The sequence below is a fragment of the Balaenoptera ricei genome, chromosome 9, assembly GCF_028023285.1.
Source record: "Balaenoptera ricei isolate mBalRic1 chromosome 9, mBalRic1.hap2, whole genome shotgun sequence".
Taxonomy (NCBI): domain Eukaryota; kingdom Metazoa; phylum Chordata; class Mammalia; order Artiodactyla; family Balaenopteridae; genus Balaenoptera; species Balaenoptera ricei.
In genome coordinates, this window is record NC_082647.1 from 44,784,742 (window position 1) to 44,804,959 (window position 20,218).

Sequence of the window (20,218 nt, forward strand, 5' to 3'; positions counted from 1 at the left end):
TCTTCTTTCCATAAAACTATGCAATACGTTCTAAATTTTGCCATTTTTATATGGTGATGCTTTAATGGTTGCAGTAGTTGTGGTGATGTCAGTTACACTAAAGAACAACAGATGGGCTGGAGGGAAGAACAAAGCATTTCGTACCATCTGGAAGCCTGCAGAAATTTAAAAAAGCAGCAAGATAACTTTTTTATCTCCATCCGCCCATTACTCCCAATGTGATTGTGTTTTAATTTTTCATATTTTTCTGCTAAACTTTAAGTACTCTGAATATTGTTTCCATAGAAACTGTTCCTGCAGCTTGATCACTCACACACTAGCTCCATGCTGCATTCACACAGTATGGGCATAGCTGAGGCTTTGCAAAGTAGAGAATGTTTTTTTCCAACTACAGATCTTGAAAGATGTCATATATGTTTTCTCCATCGTTAACAAAGTTTTTTTAAAAGAAGGGAAATGTAGAATTTGTATACTCCTAAACGTTCAGAGTTATTGCAAAATTCATTGCTAAAGGTAAATTGTTATATGGTCCAAATCAGAATAATTTTCCTTCCAAGAAAAATTTTTAAATGTTCAATTAATATGAACTGTTTCTACTCATTTGAAATATGAAGGTAACAAGATGGGATAAAAAGAGGAGAGAAATTTGCTGTTGGAAATAAGTATAAGTGAGAGATAAAAGGTATTATTTTTTTCATTGTATTTTGATAACTGAATACTAGTAATTTCTAATTCACAAACCATAACTTTTCTTTCAAATAAAAAGAAAAAAGGAATAATTTTCTATAACACTGTTCTTCTTAATTAAAATACTTAATAATTTATCTTTCACTTTTTATTCATTCTAAAATATTCATATCTATATTAATACATCTAAACTATTTTAGATTTAAATGAAAGAGCCTTAGCAGCATCATTGTTTTTCCAAAGACTGAAGGTGATTTTTAGAATACCTTAGGCTTTCTAAACATTATTTAAAGAACATATCCATGTGTAGCTGATTCACTTTGTTATAAAGCAGAAACTAACACACCATTGTGAAGCAATTATACTTCAATAAAGATGTTTAAAAATAAATAAATAAATAAAATAAAGAACATATCCAGATTCTTCCACCCCTCAGTCCCACACTCCAAAAGTAATCACTTTTGTTTTAGGCTTCTACCTTCTGGTTTTTCAAATGTTTATCATTTTAATTTCAAACAATATACTGTCATTAGATTGAATATTGGGTAGCACTAATATGAAAGGTAAGCAATTGTTCTGGAGAAAAGAAAGGTATGAGAGTTTTTTAGTAGAAACAAAAAGAGTTGGGACTTCGACTTCTAGTAGCATGGTAGACTAAATACTCTGAAGGGCCCTATCACTTTCTGCTTTTCTATGTTGGGACATTAACCCATTTATGCTATAATTAGTTGTTTACATGTTTGATTATGAGCTCCGGCTTATTATTGATTTTTCTATGCCTCAGTTTTATCACCTATAAAATGGGAATGGTAATAATATTAATAATAGTAGCAATTCTTAGAAGAATTAAATAAATTACTATGTATAAAGCACTTAGAATACTGCCTGGTGCATAGTAAGTGAAATAAATATTACTTATTATTATCATATGGACTCTTGGAACAGTGTTATGGTAAAAGAACACATTACTAATTAGACAATCAATGTATGCTCTAAAACATCTTCATAATATGTAATACATGCTATCTACAAATATTAAAATACTCTCACTCTAAAAACATTGGAAAATTAAAGATGACTTTTTGATGAACTACAAGGGGAAAAAAGTATAATAAATCTTTCTTTCTGAACTAAGCAAAGATTTCACATAGCCAAGGCTTATAAAGATTTGAACATAAGTTCTAATTAGAACATATGTTCTACATTAATGAATTAACGTTCAATAATGGCATTCTGTCACCTACTTAATTAAAACAAAAACACTTTAACTTTGAATTAGTACAGTTTTCTCTATGGTTTTAAATATTACACACTCAAAACAAATTATATGGGCATCTGAATCTTTCTTTTTTTAGCATATCAATAAAGCAGGTAGTAAGTCTGTTTCTATTTTACACTTATTTTAAATAGTAAACTGCATTTCAGTGGACAAAAGTTAGTAGACTTTCTCTATCTACAGGCAGGAAAACCATTGAATACAGATCCCCATTTTAGAATATGTGGGAACCCTCCTATCTATTCAGTGACAGATTCCGTGTGTCACAGAGGTCAGATAATTGAGAGATAAAGCCCTATTTTAGCAGGCAAAATTTCATTTACTTACCAGTTTCAAGTTAAAGTTATAAAGAGGACTTAAATGATAACATGATTGCTTGACTATATTATATTTTTCAACCCCTTTTTTTGGTAATTTTATTTAGTATTCCAGTCTCTTGAAATGAAGTAATGCACCATCACCCTCCCCAATCTGTTTTTTAAAGATGTAGGGAGTTAGTGAAGATTTCTAAACTATTAAACACTTCAGAAGTTTTGAATGAGTTACTAATGTAGTTCTTTTTAGAATTTAAAAGCCTAATGATACAACGATGCCAGTACACACCAGGCAATAACTATGTACTGTTGTATTCTTGCATTTCCTTTCAGATAACAGTTGATTCTAATTTTAAGGCATCCAACTTTAGCTTATAGAGTAAGATTTATATACTTACATACACCCTTTTTTATTTTGGCAATATCCCAGATATGCACTCCAATGCTAGTTCAAAAGTATAGACCATATACTGGTTAACAAGTTAAAAGAACTAAGTTCATTAAAAGTTCCAAAGTTATTAGTAGCATAATATAACCTAATACTACCCCAAAAAATAACTTTGTTTCTCTTTTATACTCTCCAGTAAGCAACTTAGAAAATGTAACTCTTTTTATCTTGGAAAATAAATATTTTTTAATAATTTAGAAATAAATTTAAAGCACATTCTATCTTTGAAACCAGAGTATTTTAAGTGAGGAGGGAAAATGTAAAATTATATATTTCCAAGAAAGATGCATGTATTTCCAAGAAAGATGAAAGCAAAGTCACCAACCTGATACAAATAATCTCCAAGACCAAAAGGCCAAGGAGCTATGCATTTATTAAAAGACAAAAGTCACCCTAACTAGTGAAAAGCAAAACACTTTTCTGCTGCTACCACTCTATTGAACAACTGACTCCTCTGCCAGCCCCTTCATCCACTATGAAATTAACTCTCATATCAGTATGGGACAGAGAATCGGAAACCAAAACACAAGGCTTTTCCATATAGATTATTTTCTTTGAGACTGAGCACTTCCTTTTAAGAGAAGTTCACAGTCTCAATGACAGTATGTCTAAAGAAATTTTGCAGTGGAAATACATGGTAATAATATGAATTCTACCATTAAAACATTTAATTTATAAAACACAAAAGAATAAACCCAACTAGCATTCTAAGTGCAACTCCTTATCTTTGGCTGTAGAGTGTTTCTAAAACCTCTGGCAGACAAATTAAACAGATTTGCTATGGAATGTACCAAAGTCAAACAATCTGCAACTGTAATTACTATCAAACTTTTCATGAGAATGGAGGATGCTGTGTTTTACATTACTACATAAAAAATTAAATGATAATGAAAACATGAGACCACAGCAAAAGATTTCTAACTTTCATAAGTTTTCTAAGGATTATAACCTCAACTGATAAATAACAATAAAGACATGGCTTTTTAATTTATTTATAAGATTACTGCAAGTCTTTTCCATGTGAATAAAATACTTATGGAAGGAGCAATACTACAGTTCATAAAGCAGCATATTGATAGGCCATAGGTCAACCATGGTTTAGCTACATGGTTATAAAGACTTTACAAGCACAATTCTTGTTCAAATGATATAAAATCCAATCAACATAAAATCTAGAAATCACCTCATTAAAGACCTTGACCATACACAATAGAAATACTGTATATGCATACAAGTAATGATGACCATCAAAAGTACAGCAATTCATTTTACTCCCAAAATGCTTCAATAGAATTGACATAAACAATTTGTCTAAATCATGGTTACTGAGGTATCAACAATAAGAGAAAGAAAAAAAATACCAAATATGATAAATTCTGTTCTTCCTTCTCTTCCTTCCCCCATATCTCCTTACATTAAGTTATAATCTATTGTGTTACACTAGCAGGCCCACCATGTCCCAAACTGGAATTCCCCTTTTCTGATAGGGGTTCTCTCACCCTATTTATATTTATATTTATTTATCACATAATATATTATATAATATTAATATTTCTGGTTAACAACCCAATTATCATCTTATGCCACTTAAGTCTCAATGGGTTTCTTTAAAACTGATTTATCACTATTAATACAGAAAAGATATTTTTTACTTCCCAAATAAAAGGAAAAAGCAAAACAAAACAAAAACTAAACAAGCAAATAAAAAATAGGGGAAGGAATTAGACTTCTCAGGAAAAAATAATAGTGAAAACACTGAAAATCAGTAAGCTTCATCACAGTAAAATGAGCTAAATTAAGCTTAATTTAATTACAATGCCAAAAGCACCAGTTACAATCAACTACAAAATTTCTAAAAATCACCAAAAGAATACAAATGCTACATTATGGTGAGGAAAATGGAAGGTTAGGAAAACAATCAAATTAATGTCAAAACCCACTATGTTAAATTTTATGAGGGTATGCAAATTCGTTCAATTGATCTAGAATTCATCTATAATGAACACTGCATGAAACAAGACCAAATATGAACCAGTCAGAAAGTACAGTGGGATACCCAGTTACTAAAGACAGTGATATATTCTGTGTAAAATTAAGAGCTCAGCCACCTTTCAAGGACCATATCTTCTAAAAAGGTTGCCATTTTATTTTTTAATTTTTTTCCCAAAAAACTCACTATTCTGCTCAATCTCTAGCCTGAACCAAAATTATTTTTGGAAATTAAATGGTGGTCAGGACCGGAAAAAAGCCAATTTCTCCAAAAGGATCCCTAAATTAAGTTCTATTCAAATCTAATTGCCCACTAGATTTTTCTCTGCAATTTAATGATATGATCCTAAGGCTCTTCTGAAATGTTCAATTCAATATGGCAACAGTCCTCATGCAGTCTCTCCAATAGCTAACTAAAATGGCCATGCAGGAGCTGAAAGAGACAAAGACACAGACATGAAATCATTGGAAAAAGGAAGAAAAGGGGAGGAAAGTGTAGAAAACAATCCCATAAACTGTAAATTCAGAACCTAAAAGAAATTTAGACTAATTATCAGGTAGATAAAGCCAAAAACGCAGCTTTAGCTTATGCCACACCCCAGCTTCACTTCATAGAGACCAACTGAACAAAGGTAGGAAGATGTTTTATTCTTCTTCCCTAATCTCAACACCTACCCTAATCTGGTTCAGCGACCCAGGTTCCATAGGAACCATAAAATTATGCTGACATCTTTTACTACTCAAACCTGACCTATTATGGAAGCAAGGTATTTTATCCCTACCCATCAGAACCTTTCCCACTTCTGCCACTGCCCTTGGCCTCTCTGCACTATCTATATCCATACAGAGGTAACAAATTCTATAAAACAACTGGCTAAGTAAAGGACAGAAATTAATAGTAGCATATTATATGCTCAGAGATAGAATCCCAAAATAAACACTAAAAACAGGTTTCAAAGTAAGACATACCTGGCACAAGTACATCATGGGAATTATAGCCTGCCATGTACTACACTGGTTAATAATACCAAAGATGCAGGAGGAGGGAGGCATGCAGAAGGGAGAAAGATATCACTTCAGTAGGCTAAAAAAATCTCCAATGGTAGACATAGAAAATGCTGTGGAAGCACTGATACAGAACACAAAATTCAGACACTCTCCCAGAAAACAGGAAGAAGAATGACAAAGAAATAAAAATTATGAAGAAGAACATAGTGGACATGGGGAACAGAAAATAAATAGCCAACCAAACAATATTCATTTCCCTGAAGGTTGGACTATATCAAACAGAACTGAAAGAATAATCAAACATACAATATAAGGAAGCTTTCTTCAGCAGCCAAACAAATAGTCTAAACAGATTAAATCCACCACATTCCCAACTAAATCAAGGAAAACAATATCATACAAATATATAGTGACAAATGTGGCATTTACAGAAAAAAAAATGAAAAACATTCTTCAAGCAACCACACACAAAGAACTAGTTACTTACAACACAACAAAAATCAAGTTTTCCATAATTTTCTCCCCAGCAACAATAAACATCAACTGATAAAAAAAAATAATGACTTTCAGCCAAAGATGGCACAGCAAAACTCCTCAAAACTCACAAAAAACAGCAGAAAGTATGACAATAACAACCAGTGCCCCCATCAAAAAAAAGGGAAATTGAACAAGGACATCACTACAGTCACAATCAGCAAATTTTGAGGCTGAACATCTTATTTACTTTTTTTATTGAAGTATAGTTGATTTACAATGTTCTAGGTATACAGCAAAGTGATTCAGTTATACACATATATATATTTATGTCTATTCTTTTTCAGATTCTTTTCCATTATAGATTATTACAAGCTATTAAATAGAGTTCCCTGTGCTATACAGTAGGTCCTGGTTGTTTATCTATTTTATTGAGGCTGAACATTTTAAATTCTGTACCGTAATAAGACAGGATGCCAAGAGCTGACACATGCTTCTCAGACCTCAAGCATAGAGGTATACAGAGTCAGGCCCTAGACTAACATAATGAAATCTAAGGGTACAGGTGGGATGCAGGAAATGGAAAATAGAAAACCACGGTATGATAACCAACAAGGACCTACTGGATAGCATAAGGAATTTTACTCAATATCTTGTAATGGGCGGGGGTGGTGGTGGTGGGATGAATTGGGAGATTGGGATTGACATATATACACTAATATGTATAAAATAGATAACTAATAAGAACCTGCTGTACAAAAAAATAAATAAAATAAAATTCAAAAAAATCTTTTAATAACCTATAATGGAAACAAATCTTAAAATATATATATATAAAATATATATAAAATACATATATATATAACTGAATCACTTTTCCTTACACCTGAAACTAACACAACATTGTAAATCAACTCTATTTCAATAAAAATTTAAAAAAAGAATAGAAAGATACAGTAGAAGTATAAGATGCATTTATCAATCAGCTAGCTTCCTAACCAATGAAGATAAGAGGACAAGCAGCAGCCACTGATTTTTAACACCAACAGCCTGTGACTGGAGATACAGGGGGATTTCTGTTAGACTCATCCACCACTTAAACCCTGAAAACTGAGGGAGATGGACCACCAGGGCAAAGGAGAAATTAAACACAATGAGAAGGTAAAAGACTCAGGTGGTCCGAGTTCATTACTCTCTCCCATCACTTCCCACATGATTCTTAAGTAAATTGCTGCCATCATTTTTAAAATGAGCAATAATTGCAAAGTAATGAACAGAGGACCTTTGTGTAGAAATTGCAAATAAAGTAAAAGAGATAGAGATGAGGGAGATTAGAACATAAGCAAAAAGCAGAAAATATCCATAGCAAGAACTTCCTAGGGAAATAAATGAAGAAATCAGACAAACAGCTACTATTGTATCGATGAAACGAAAGAAACATAATTTTTTCTTTGTTAGAAAAGCACAAACACAAACTGGAGGGATGAAAGCCACATTAGGAGCAATAACAAGAAAAAATAAAATAAAATAAAAACAAACATAAGAGCATGGTAGAGAGTCATGGATAAATCAAAATAGACAAATAGACAAATCAAAATAGAAAAAAATTGACAATTAATGAGGTGATGCTAGATTTGGAAGACAATGTAAGCTTAATATATTTATAATAATGATATTGATTAAGAAAACTGAACTGGTAGACCAGAACCAATATTCAAAGGTATTATGGAAGAAAATTTTTCTGATATGAACAAAAACTTGAATCTATCAAATCTTGCCTTGTTCTAGAACAAACTGATACATACAAAATTAATCAATTGATGATGATGCTAGTGAATTTACAGTCTTTTAAGGATTTAAAAAATAAGTCAGATATGAGCATCCAGGAAGAAAAAGCAATTCATTCAATAAGAAGTTTTAAGAAAAGTTCAGCCAGCCTCAGACTTTACCACAGTCACTATCAACACCAAATGGAGGTTCCAAAATTCTGGGGGAAGCTAAGATAACCTTCATGTATAAAAGCAATAAACAATTCTCAAGATTGCAAGAAGACTTATAAGGCTTTCCTCAAATCTACTGGATGATTGAATTCAACTAACCAAGAAGTAAATCAAGATAATTCAGGAACGGTAAAAGAATTGGCAGTGAGCTTTGAGAGGATAGAATAAAGGACTAAAAATAGTGATTACTAAAATGTATGTAAATGTTTTAAACTTTGACAAAATAAATAATAGTAAGATACCAACAATGTCAGAACTTGGTAAGAAGAGAGGAAGAAGAAAGCATAAGTTGCTGCTTTCCTTATCTTTTATAACAGGAGTCAACAGACACTGCCAAAAGTTGAAATACCACTTTAAAAAATTGAAAATATCAACCTTTTACTTTTTTTCTATACTTAGAGGGGTCTTTTAGAAACTGAAATACATTGTTGTGAATTAATATCTATGTAAAATTCATTTATTCCTTCCATTTTATCTATTTCTTTTTTCTCTTAGAACATAAAATAAACTTATATATAAAAAACATATGATTCTGCTTTGTAAATTTTATCCTATGCCTAATTGGCATATCTGTAGACAAAAATATCAGGCTTGATGTTTAACAGGTGCTAACAAATGTCAATTCTGGATGGTAAGATTGAGGTAACTTTAAATAATGCTTGAGTTTTACCTTTTTTTTTTCCAGCCATGCCATGTGGCTTAGAGGATCTTAGTTCCCCCACCAGGGATCAAACCCAGGCCCACAGCAGTATGATAAAAATTTATCATTGTACAATATTTTTCTGTCATGTATTTTTATCAGCTATAAATTATTATTGTAAACTAATGCTCTTTTCAAGAATGTTTTTAAAATTTGCATTCACTTTTTATCTAGGCAATACGATCATACAGTGATTTTAATGTATTTTTCTATATCTGTTAAAGATTGTGAATCTTTTTATATCATGAATTATAATTTTTTAACTTATTAATTGTGCTTCTTCCCTCAGTAGGCTGATTTAATGTTCCCCAGAATGGTATAGGGTGTTATATTTTATGGTAAAATAAAGAAAAGAGATATGTATGTGTATGTAACATCTAATACATGAAAGAATTCCAAGTGCAATGAAACCACAACTCACATACAAGAAATGGAAACCAAAGAAAATAGTATAAAAAGTAGAGAATATCATAGAAGCTGAAAATTGACAAAATACATCGAATGTAACAATTTTAAATGGGTCTCCAAAATGGGTTGAAAAATCCAATCAAATTCTTTTTATAAGAAATACACCCAAAATAAAGTTACAGGTTAAAAAAGCATAGACAATAGCATACCAATAATTAATAAAGTGAACTCAAAGCAAACAAAACAAAACAAAGAAGCAAGAAAACATTAAATGAAAGCACAAAAAAAGGTCACTTTATACTGGCAAAATTTTTTAAACTAACCAAAAAAATAAAATAAAATAACTATCATAAACATAAGTTGAATACATAGAACTAGAATATATAAATCAAAAACAAAAAATTGACAGAAAAATATAGTAATGAAAGACAAGCATTCCACTGCTGATTAATAGATTAACAGAGGAAAATATCAGTAAGAATGCACAAGCTCTGAAAATCATAATTTATGCTCTACCCTACTTCCAAGAATATTTACAAATATTATGTGGAATATTAAGCCACAAAGGAAATCCTTAAAAATATAACATAGCAGAAAGTGTATATATAGGCCAACATTCTCTTTCTACAAAGCACAAAGGAAAAAAAAGACAAATTAACAGCAAACGTTAAACTAAAACGAAAGAAAAAGTCACTTTGAAATTTAAAAACTCTCCTAATAAATATCAAAGAAACAATATCCTTCCATCTATGAGTCTCAATTTTTTCATATTTAAAAAAAACTTTAAAAGCTCTTATGAGGTCTTTCTAGCCACCCCTCACCCTGACACACACAAACCACAATGATTTTCATGTATCTACCGAGCATATACCATATGTTCAGCTTTCTGACTGATTATTCAATGTGATATGCAAAAGTAGAACAGGTCCTTACATTAAAACAGTGTATGATCACATTGGGGAGTTAGAAAAAGCAAAGAACAGTCACCAACATACTATAAATATTATAGAAATTCAAAGAAGGAGATCAGGGTAGGAGGGAAGGCTTATTTATGTGACTTGTTAGGACTCGAAGATAGAAGAAATCTGAAAATCCAGAGAAGAAACGGGGAAAACATTCTGGTCAAGAATACTATATCAACGAAGACTAAAGAATAAAATGTTAAATACTGACAGTTATAAAAAGTTACTATAGTGAATATAGCCTAGGAAGAAAAACACCGTAGTCCTAGACCAAATTGTTTATACTAAAAAATGAGCTGTAACAAGATTTTAAAGCACAATGGCTGTGGCTGCCAGCTAAAGTTTGGAAAGGCTCCCATCACTTTGAATGTCCATTCAAATAGACTTCTACTTTTAGGTATATTTCATATCTCTAGAGAGAATAACGTTACCGATAAACAATGATCTTTATTTGCCGTTTGGGAAACTGACTATAGCAGAGGTAAGATACTCCGCCAGGCTTCCATAGCTACTTTGTGCAATGAGAGGAAAACAGTAATAGCTAAGAATTTAAAGAACATTATCACATTCGGGCTCTTCTGATTCTGTAAACTGCATATTTATTTCACATTCCTATAGTCTAACACACAAAAATTAAAATAATTAGACTAAAAAAATTCTAATCAAGAATGCCATTTACTCTGAAAAGAAAGAAGGAAACCCAGACAGATTTAAAACTGGTTTATAATAAACAAGGTAGAGAGGACTAGGACTGCCAACTAGGAGAGAGTGGGAGGAAATAAAGCATCGTAGTTTCTGAAGAAAATGCTGCTATTAAGTATAATTGCACCAACTTGATCCAAATCCAATATTTCTTATTCATTGAAAAGAAACATATTAAAATAGCAGCAATTTCCTTTACAAATAAACACATGCAGCCAAGGAAGCTTCTACCAAAAAAGTTTAACCCTAAAGGTAATAAAAAGCAGAAGTGACATTATTTCAGTGCTCTAACTTCAAATAATAACTTCTCAATACAAATATGTTATAGTTAAGTCAGTAATAAATTTTTTTGATTCTACTAAAAGTTACAGTGAAATTCTTTCAAACACTCTAATCCTATATTTTTATGTTAAAGTGCATAAAAATAAGAAAAATCTTCCAATGAATAATTAGAAATTATTGCTATATATTAACCGTGGAAATCATTAATGGTAATATTTGCACTTATTTATAATTATGATCTTTATGAGAAATAGGAAGTTTCATTTACAAGTACCTAAATTTAGGTGTGTCAGGCTAATTTTGAATATAAGCATCTTGCTGCACACTATATAGAAATTTGACTTTTTATTCAAGGTACTTTCAGTTACTATTTGTCCCTTGACTTGTAAGTTGCATCTGGACCAGAAACTATAAATTAACCATAAATATCTGCTGGCAACCCATATCTCTGAGCTTCTCAATGAGTATGGTGACTCTTAAAATAGACATATCCCTTGTAAATAATATACCTGTAATATAAGTATTTCAACTAAATGATCTCAATAAGTTCTTTCTATCACTCTCCCATGCCCCACATACATACAAAAACCACAATGACTTTTTAGTATTTAAAGATACTGGCTCCTGAGGGGCATGGAGACTCTAAGCCAAGATGGGCTGCATACCCACCAGTGTGAAGCTGTCTTCTTGCACCTAAGCTGTCACTTGGGGGGCCAAAGAGAACAGCTCTTGGATGGATATATGGACCGCTGCAAGAATTACTCTCCCAAAAGAGAATTACTTGATGTTGTCCTGCTGGCAAGATATTTTTCCTGTTCTAAATCCTTATAAGTAAATCTGATATAAAATGTCTGGTGAGTCTGAGTGTTTGGTTGAACTTAAAAGACCATCTGGTGGACTTTGCAAAAGCTAACTCAAAATTTTAAATTTTTCTTCAGATACAAAATAACTGTAATTTGTGTTAAGTGCACAGAAACTATAATTATAGTATTATAATTATAGTATTTTCTCATAAATATGAAAAGCAGTTTCTTTTTAAAATATTCAATGTTTTCAAAACATTGTTTTCATTTTTCCAACATCTAAGCTTCAGATTAACCATTAATGCAAATATGAATGCCTTTCATTGAGCCTCAACAATAATATTCCACATTCAACCTCTTAAATTGCGGGGATTAGCCACATTGATCAGATACTATAGGCATCACTGAAAAATTCTACATACGGTTTTTAAATGTTCAATAAAATGATCTAAATAAGCAGAATTGAATAGATCTGGGAAACATGAAGCTTTATAGAAAGTTGTGTTTCTATACATTTATTGAGATTTTCAATTCCTAAACATAATTTGAGATGCTAAAGAGTTTGTCAAGATCTTGCCTCATATACTGACAAACTAGAAAAATTACACAGTTAGATATCTATTTCTCTCGTTTTTGATAAATTTTGTAAAGTTAATGTTAACACACGAATTTTGTCTTTCATTTAAATGCAAAAAGGCTCTATTTAAAATCTAAACTGTCCTGAACACATAATCATTAGCAATTCTGCACCGTTTGACATAATAAGTTCTGAAACAAATTTTGAAGTGTAACATTCTCACAGTCAACAATAAGTGATCTCTAAATGGGATCCATTAAGTGCTTGAAGAAATTCTTTTCATTTTAAAGAAAATAATCTATCAGGTAAACTATTTTCTTGAAATCTTGAATTTATAAAGAATATCTTGTTAGAGATACTAGATAAAAACGATTAACGGTGCTAATTAAGGGTTTTTAATATCCTTCTTTACCAATAAAATTTATATTTTAAATTATCTCCATTGCAGACATTCAATGTCACTTGTCATTTTTTAGTAAAATCATTTGCCATACAACTTCTAGTGAATTCCTTAAGATACTCCTTTTAAAAAACTGTTCAATTAAACCACTTACTGTAAACAGCCCACTCTTACTGCTACAGGAATGTGGGGAAGTTGAGTGGCCCACTTCAATGTCACATCCTGATAAACATGCAACATGTTACTATGGTTTCCAATCAACGTATTTATTGTTCCTTCAGAAACTATGGGTTGAAGATAGAAAAAGAGGATAATAAGAAAACAATCATTTCCAACAGTATATTATATCCCTTTTAGAGGATTTATGATACAAATTAATTCTAATGTCTTGACAATGCATAAAGATTTTAAGTAATAAAACATTATTTTTCAACTACAAGCTACCAATATCAAAAAGAAAAAAATCATTTTATAAGTATATAAAAACTACTTATATAACTACAAAAACTGTAACTAGATAGTGGCCAACATTTTTGCATTTTATCTAGAAAGCATGAATTTGATTAATATTTAACACGTTTAAGGTAATATTTACTAGACATTCACTACAGACAAATAATCCTATTAGGCATTACTATGCTCCATTCTGCCTGTAAAAGAGTCTGATGTTCTCTTAGAAGCATCTTGAACAGCCACATCTTGGAAAGCATTAATGCATACCTGAGGCCAATTCTACAAGTCATTTTGTATGAAGTAAAATAACTGACAAAACCAAATGTGTGCTTTATATCACACTTCTATTCAAATTTTAAAAGTTAAAATTTCCATTACATGTTCCATATAAAACTATTTTCCTAAATGTTTAAAATATATGTGAGTGATTTGGGCTTTTTTTGGTGTATAAAATATAGTCATGACATATGGAAGAGATAAAAGAAAATCTTTCTACTCACCTGAGCAATATGGGAGAAAACAACTTGGGCTACAATCAAGTTTCTTCATAAATCGAATTTGTCCATTATCCTTAAGGCAAAAAAAGTTTCTCTCACCAAGAACAAAAACAGAAGATGCTGACTGATTGAAAGAGACAATACATATATCAAGGGCTTGCTCTCCAATATTTAGAGTCCAATCCACCTGCAAAGGAAAACTTATGATCAATTTAGTTGCTAAAAACAGAACATTTTAGTCACTGTCATATCAATACAATTAAGAAATGCTTTACAACAACGCAGGCATAAAGATTGGCTAACCTTGGGCTTCCTTGATGGCGCAGTGGTTAAGAATCCGCCTACCAATGCAGAGGACACGGGTTCAAGTCCTGGTCCAGGAAGATACCACACGCCATGGAGCAACTAAGCCCGTGCACCACAACTACTGAGCCTACGCTCTAGAGCCCATGAGCCACAACTACTGAACCCGTGTACCACAAATACTGAAGCCCGTGTGCCTAGAGCCTGTGCTCTGCAACAAAAGAAGCCACCACAATGAGAAGCCTGTGCACTTCAACGAAGAGTAGCCCCCGCTCACCGCAACTACAAAAAGCCCGCATGCAGCAACGAAGACACAACAGAGCCAAAAATAAATAAACAAAATAAATAAATTTTTTTAAAAATTAAAAAAAAAAGGATTGGCTAATCTTCATTCACTTTTTTTTTCCTATGGCCATATTTCTGATATTTTGTAGACTCTAATAGTTTTTGCCCCATCTTTTACCAAATGATATTAGCTATTCAGCAGTTCAAAAACACTCATATAAGTTTAATCAAGGAGGTGAAGATCTGTGCATCAAAAACTATAAAACATTGATGAAAGAAATTGAAGAGCACAAATAAATAGAAAGATATTCCACATTCATGGATTAGAAGAATTAATATTATTAAAATGTCCCTACTACCCAAGGTGATCTACAGATTCAAATCTCTATCAAAATTCCAATGACATTTTTCACAGAAATAGAAAAAAAAATGTGTAAATTCATATGAACCCACAAGACTCCCAATAGCCGAACCAATGTTGAGCAAAAAGAACAAAGCTGGAAGCATCATACTACCTGATTTCAAAATATACTACAAAACTATACTAATCAAAACAGCATGGAACTGGCATAAAAAACAAACATCTAGACCAATGGAACAGAATAGGGAGCCAAGAAATAAAACTCTGCAGTTATAGTCAACTCATCTTTGACAAAGGTACCAAGAACACACAATGCAAGATGGTACAGTCTCTTCAAAAAATGGTATTGGGAAAACTTGGTATCCACATGCAGAGAAATGAAAATGAACCCCTATCTCATACCATATGCAAAAATCAATTCAAAATGGACTAAAGACTTAAACATAAGAACTGAAACTGCAAAATTATTGGAAGAAAACATAGGGAAAAGCTCAATGATTTTTTTGGATATGACCTCAAAAGCACAGGCAACAATATTAAAATAGACAAAAGGGATTTCATCAAATTAAAAAGCTTCTGCAGGGAAAAAAAAAAAAGGTTAGTATGGGATTATATGAAATCATGTGTGTGAAACTTTTGAAAATTGTAAAGCATTATAGAATTTAAAGTCTTTTATTCAATAAAAAAATATTTTTTAAAGCTCTGCACAGCAAAGGAAACAATCAATTGTGTGAAGAGACAATCTATGAAATGGAAAAAAATATATCCATATAGCCAATAAGGAGTTAATATACAAAAATATATAAGAAACTCAGACAGCCCAATAGCAAGAAAACAAATATCTGATTTTAAAATGGGCAAAAGACCTAAATAGACATTTCTCAAAATAAGACATACAAACGGCCAACAGGTATATTAAAAAATGCTCACCACCACTAATCATCAGGGAAACGCAATGTGAGATGGAATGCACAAAAGTACGTGGATAAAGAGGAAGTAAGATTGCCCTCAAAGTTAGGCTTTGAGGCAAGAATCAGCAAATAAAAGTTCAAAGAAGAGATATGAAAAGTCACATTAAAGATAGGTAGATATATATATATAGATAGATAGATAGATATGGACTTCCCTGGTGGCTCAGTGGTTAAGAATCCACCTGCCAATGCAGGGGACACAGTTTTGATCCATGGTCCGGGAAGATCCCACATGTTGCAGAGCAACTAAGCCCACGCACCACAACTACTGAGCCTGTGTGCTGCAACTACCGAAGCCCACGCGCTCTAGGGCCCACGTGCCGCAACTACTGAGCCCGCATGCTGCAACTACTGAAGCCTGCGCACCTAGAGCCCATGCTGCACAACAAGAGAAGCCACTGCAATGAGAAGCCCATGCACCGCAACGAAGAGTAGCCCCCACTTGCCACAACTAGAGAAAGCCCACGCGCAGCAACGAAGACCCAAAGCAGCCAAAAAATAAAATTTTTTTAAATATATATATATATATATAAATTTCATGCCATCCAGAAATGATTTAGGTATTAATCTGTCTACTTTAGGATTAAAATACTGAAGAAGGTATGAAATCCAAATGGGGCTAGCCAGAGAGGCAAATATAATCAGTGTGTATATAAGAACAATGTGGAATAGGGAGATAGCATAGTAAATATAGGTAGATGCATCAGATTATCTTCATCTAAATTCAGATTCAACACCAAGAAATCATTCAATTACCACTTAGTTCAAGTGAACTATGAAAAGATTCTACTGGACACAAGACATGAACATCAGTCCTAAGACAGTTAACATTTCTCATTACAATATAATAGGTTAGCATTCTAGCATTACTTTTCAGTGCTTGTAACTCAGGCTGATGTGTCCCTGACTCTGAGAGATGACGATTCATTCAGAGTGGATAGGCAAAGTTTCTGAGGCCACAGGCCAAGATCCTGCCACTAAATACTTTCAGTTCACTAGGTACTGAGTGCCACTCTTTGTAACCTCCCCTTAGGGAAATATACCACATTCTAAATTAATGAGTCTCAAAATGCACAGAAGTTTACTAAGAACAATCATTTAAAACTTCTTCCATTTCCAGCCATGATAGAGTAATAGGAAAAAAATCTTCCATCCATCTGAAACAACCACAACACGGGCAAAATGTATGAAACAACCATTTGCAAGGCACTGGATATCAGAAAACAAAGGACAGCAATCCCCTTAAAAACATAAAATAAATGAGGTGAGTGGTAAAATTGCTCCAGCCATGAGAGAGTTTTCAGGCCATGGCACAGGGAGAAACAACCCAGGCAAAGCCCAACAGACACCGAGTTGAGGAGATGGATGCTAAGAGTTCAGAGAAACCAAGGCAGCTAGAGTTCATAAGACAGCATGACAAAGAAAGAGAGCAGCAAAGGGACAGAACTCTGAGATCTGTAAAGAATCCTCTCAAGTATTCAGCTGAGTACTTATCAGTACATTCATGTAGAAAACTACTCAAAGCCAGGGAAAGAACCACCCAAAAGGATTAGCGGTAACAGTGCCCAGCATTCACAAAGGGCCTGGAATACTGCCAGTGCCCGCCAGCCAGACTGGAACACCTCATAATTCAAAGGGAGCTGGACAGAGCACTCAAAGGGTATTACCTCAGGAGTAGGGAATAAGTAGCCCCAGAATGAGCACTTCTCTGGTCCCACCTAACAAGACTTAAAAGCAAGACCCAAAAAGATCAAACTGTTTCCAACTAACTTAACTGTCTCCCAGGTCTAAGCTCAAGAAGATTTATAGAAACACAAAAATATCTAGCACCCAACAAAGTAAAATTGACTATATCTGGGCATCCAATAAAAAATTACCAAGCATGTAAAGAAACAGGAAAGTGTGATCCATGATGTGGAGATAAATAAATAAACTGAAATTCACTCAAAATTGATACAGACTCTTTTTGCGGCGCCTCAGAGGCGGCTGGCCACTTCAGAATGAAGCTGAACATCTCTTTCCCGGCCACTGGCTGCCAGAAACTCATTGAAGTGGATGATGAACGAAAACTTCATACCTTTTATGAGAAGCGTATGGCCATGAAAGTTGCTGCTGACGCTCTGGGTGAAGAATGGAAGGGTTATGTGGTCCGAATCAGTGGTGGAAATGACAAACAGGGTTTCCCCATGAAACAGGGTGTCTTGACCCATGGCCAAGTCCGCCTGCTACTGAGTAAGGGGCATTCTTGTTACAGACCAAGGAGGACTGGAGAAAGAAAGGGCAAATCTGTACGGCGTTGCATTGTAGATGCCAATCTGAGCGTTCTCAATTTGGCCATCGAAAAAAAAGGGGAGAAGGATATTCCTGGATTCACTATACTAGTGTGCCTCGTTGCCTGGGGCCCCAAAGAGCTAGCAGCATCCGCAAACTTTTCAATCTCTCTAAAGAAGATGATGTCCACCAGTATGTTGTGAGAAAGCCCCTAAACAAAGAAGGTAAGAAACCTAGGACCAAAGCACCCAAGATTCAGCATCTTGTTACTCCACGTGTTCTGCAAGACAAACGTCGGTGTATTGCTCTGAAGAAACAGCGTACTACGAAAAATAAGGAAGAGGCTGCAGAATATGCTAAACTTTTGGCCAGGAGAATGAAGGAGGCCAAAGAAAAATGCCAGGAACAGATTGCCAAGAGCTGGAGGCTGTCCTCTCTGAGAGCTTCTACTTCTAAGTCTGAGTCCAGTCAAAAATGAGATGTTCTAAGAGTAACAAATAAATAAGATCAGACATCAAAAAAAAAATTGATACAGATGTTAGAATTAGAAAACAAGGACATTAAAACAATTATTATAACTATATTCTTCAAAAAGTTAAGTAGATACATGGAAGATATTTTTTAAATCACCTGAATTGAACTTGTAGAGATAGAAGCTATACCAGATGGGAACTAATACCAGATTAGACACTGTAGAAAGAATATTAGTGACCTTGAAAACATAGCAGTAGAAATTATCCAAAATGAAATAGAAAAAAGAATTTTTGAAAAGAAAAAGAAAATCTGTGACCTGTAGGGTAACTTCAAGTAGCCTAAATGTATGTGTAATTGAGAGGAGAGGAGAAAAGATGGAGAACAGAAAAATATATATGAAGAATTAATAGCTAAAAATTTTCTAAATTTCATGAAACCTATAAATTCACTATACATGAAGTTCAGCAAATCTTAAGCATCAAAAAAGGAATGAAAGAAAGGAAAACTACACAAAACACATCATAATCTAATTGCTCAAAACAGGTGATAAGAGAAAATCTGAAAAACATCCAGAGAAAAAAGACATTATGTACAAAGGAACAAAGATAAGATGAAAGATTTCTCATGGGAACAATGCAAGCAAGAAGACAGAGGAGACCTCTGCTCTTGGAGGAAGAAATCAAGATGGCAGAGTCAGAGGATGTAGAACTCACCTCCTGCATCAAACACATCAAAAATACATCCATATGTGGAACAATTCTCACCTAAAATTAACTGGAAACTGGCAGAAAGACTCCTGTACAACCAAGGCTGGAAGAGAGATCCACACATAATCAGGTAGAAAGGGAAGAGAAGCGATCAGGTCAGGACCTGTGTGAGGGACAGGACTCAGAGGAAAAGGGAGATTTCACAGGCAGAGATCCTCCCTGGGGAGTTAGCAATTTGAACTACATGTTGGGCACCCTAGCTCTGGGGTCCTGCACAGAGAAGACAAACCCCCTTGGCTAGTTGGAGGGCAGGTGGGACTAATAGGAAGGTTGGGGGAACCCCAGATCCAACTCAGAAGGAGTGCACACATGCTTGTTCACTCCCAAAACAGGGTGGAAAGTGCAGATCAGAACTGCATGGGTGGCTGACTGGTTTCCTGCAACCGCCTCGTGAGTGCCCCAGCCTGAGCAGACTGAATGCTCCAGCCCTGCTTACTTCACATTGCAGCTCCACACTGGAGTGAGGGCTGCCATGACTGAGGAAAGAACTCAGCAGTGAGACACAGAGGCAGCTAAGACCAAAAGCATTGTCTAACCAGGGAGGGGGCAGCACAGGCAGCACATCAGAAGAAGCCTAACCTCTGTCTATGGCTGGACCACCACAGCCTATACCCATTCAAACACCAAGAGCCTGCACAGGCCCTCCTACTCCAGCACTGCTCCCCTCTGGGACAAGGGTGCCAGTGCTGGAAATGGGGAGGGCTCACACTTAAAGGGAACAGAGCCAGAAAGACTCTACCCTCAGGGCTTCTGCTCCAGCAACTTGGAACCTGACCCCACCTTTGATAGGGTAGTGATGGCCACTG

General features: G+C 34.0%; 1 protein-coding gene and 1 pseudogene across 9 annotated transcripts in view; one reads left to right on the forward strand and one right to left on the reverse strand.

The window, feature by feature from the left end:
- BBS9 (Bardet-Biedl syndrome 9) overlaps positions 1–20,218 on the reverse strand; it is a 713,234-nt gene that overhangs the window by 574,453 nt on the left and 118,563 nt on the right. For all 9 annotated transcript variants that reach the window (XR_009504851.1, XR_009504850.1, XR_009504853.1 and 6 more), the window contains exons 8-9: positions 13,984–14,167; positions 13,185–13,314 (exon numbers count right to left, since the gene is read on the reverse strand). Coding sequence is in view for 3 of the 9 variants with exons in the window: in XM_059932716.1 (XP_059788699.1) it covers positions 13,185–13,314; positions 13,984–14,167 (314 nt within the window). In the remaining 6 variants the exon portion in view is untranslated. The remainder of the gene's footprint in view (positions 1–13,184; positions 13,315–13,983; positions 14,168–20,218) is intronic.
- LOC132371463 (small ribosomal subunit protein eS6-like) lies at positions 17,901–18,692 on the forward strand (annotated as a pseudogene).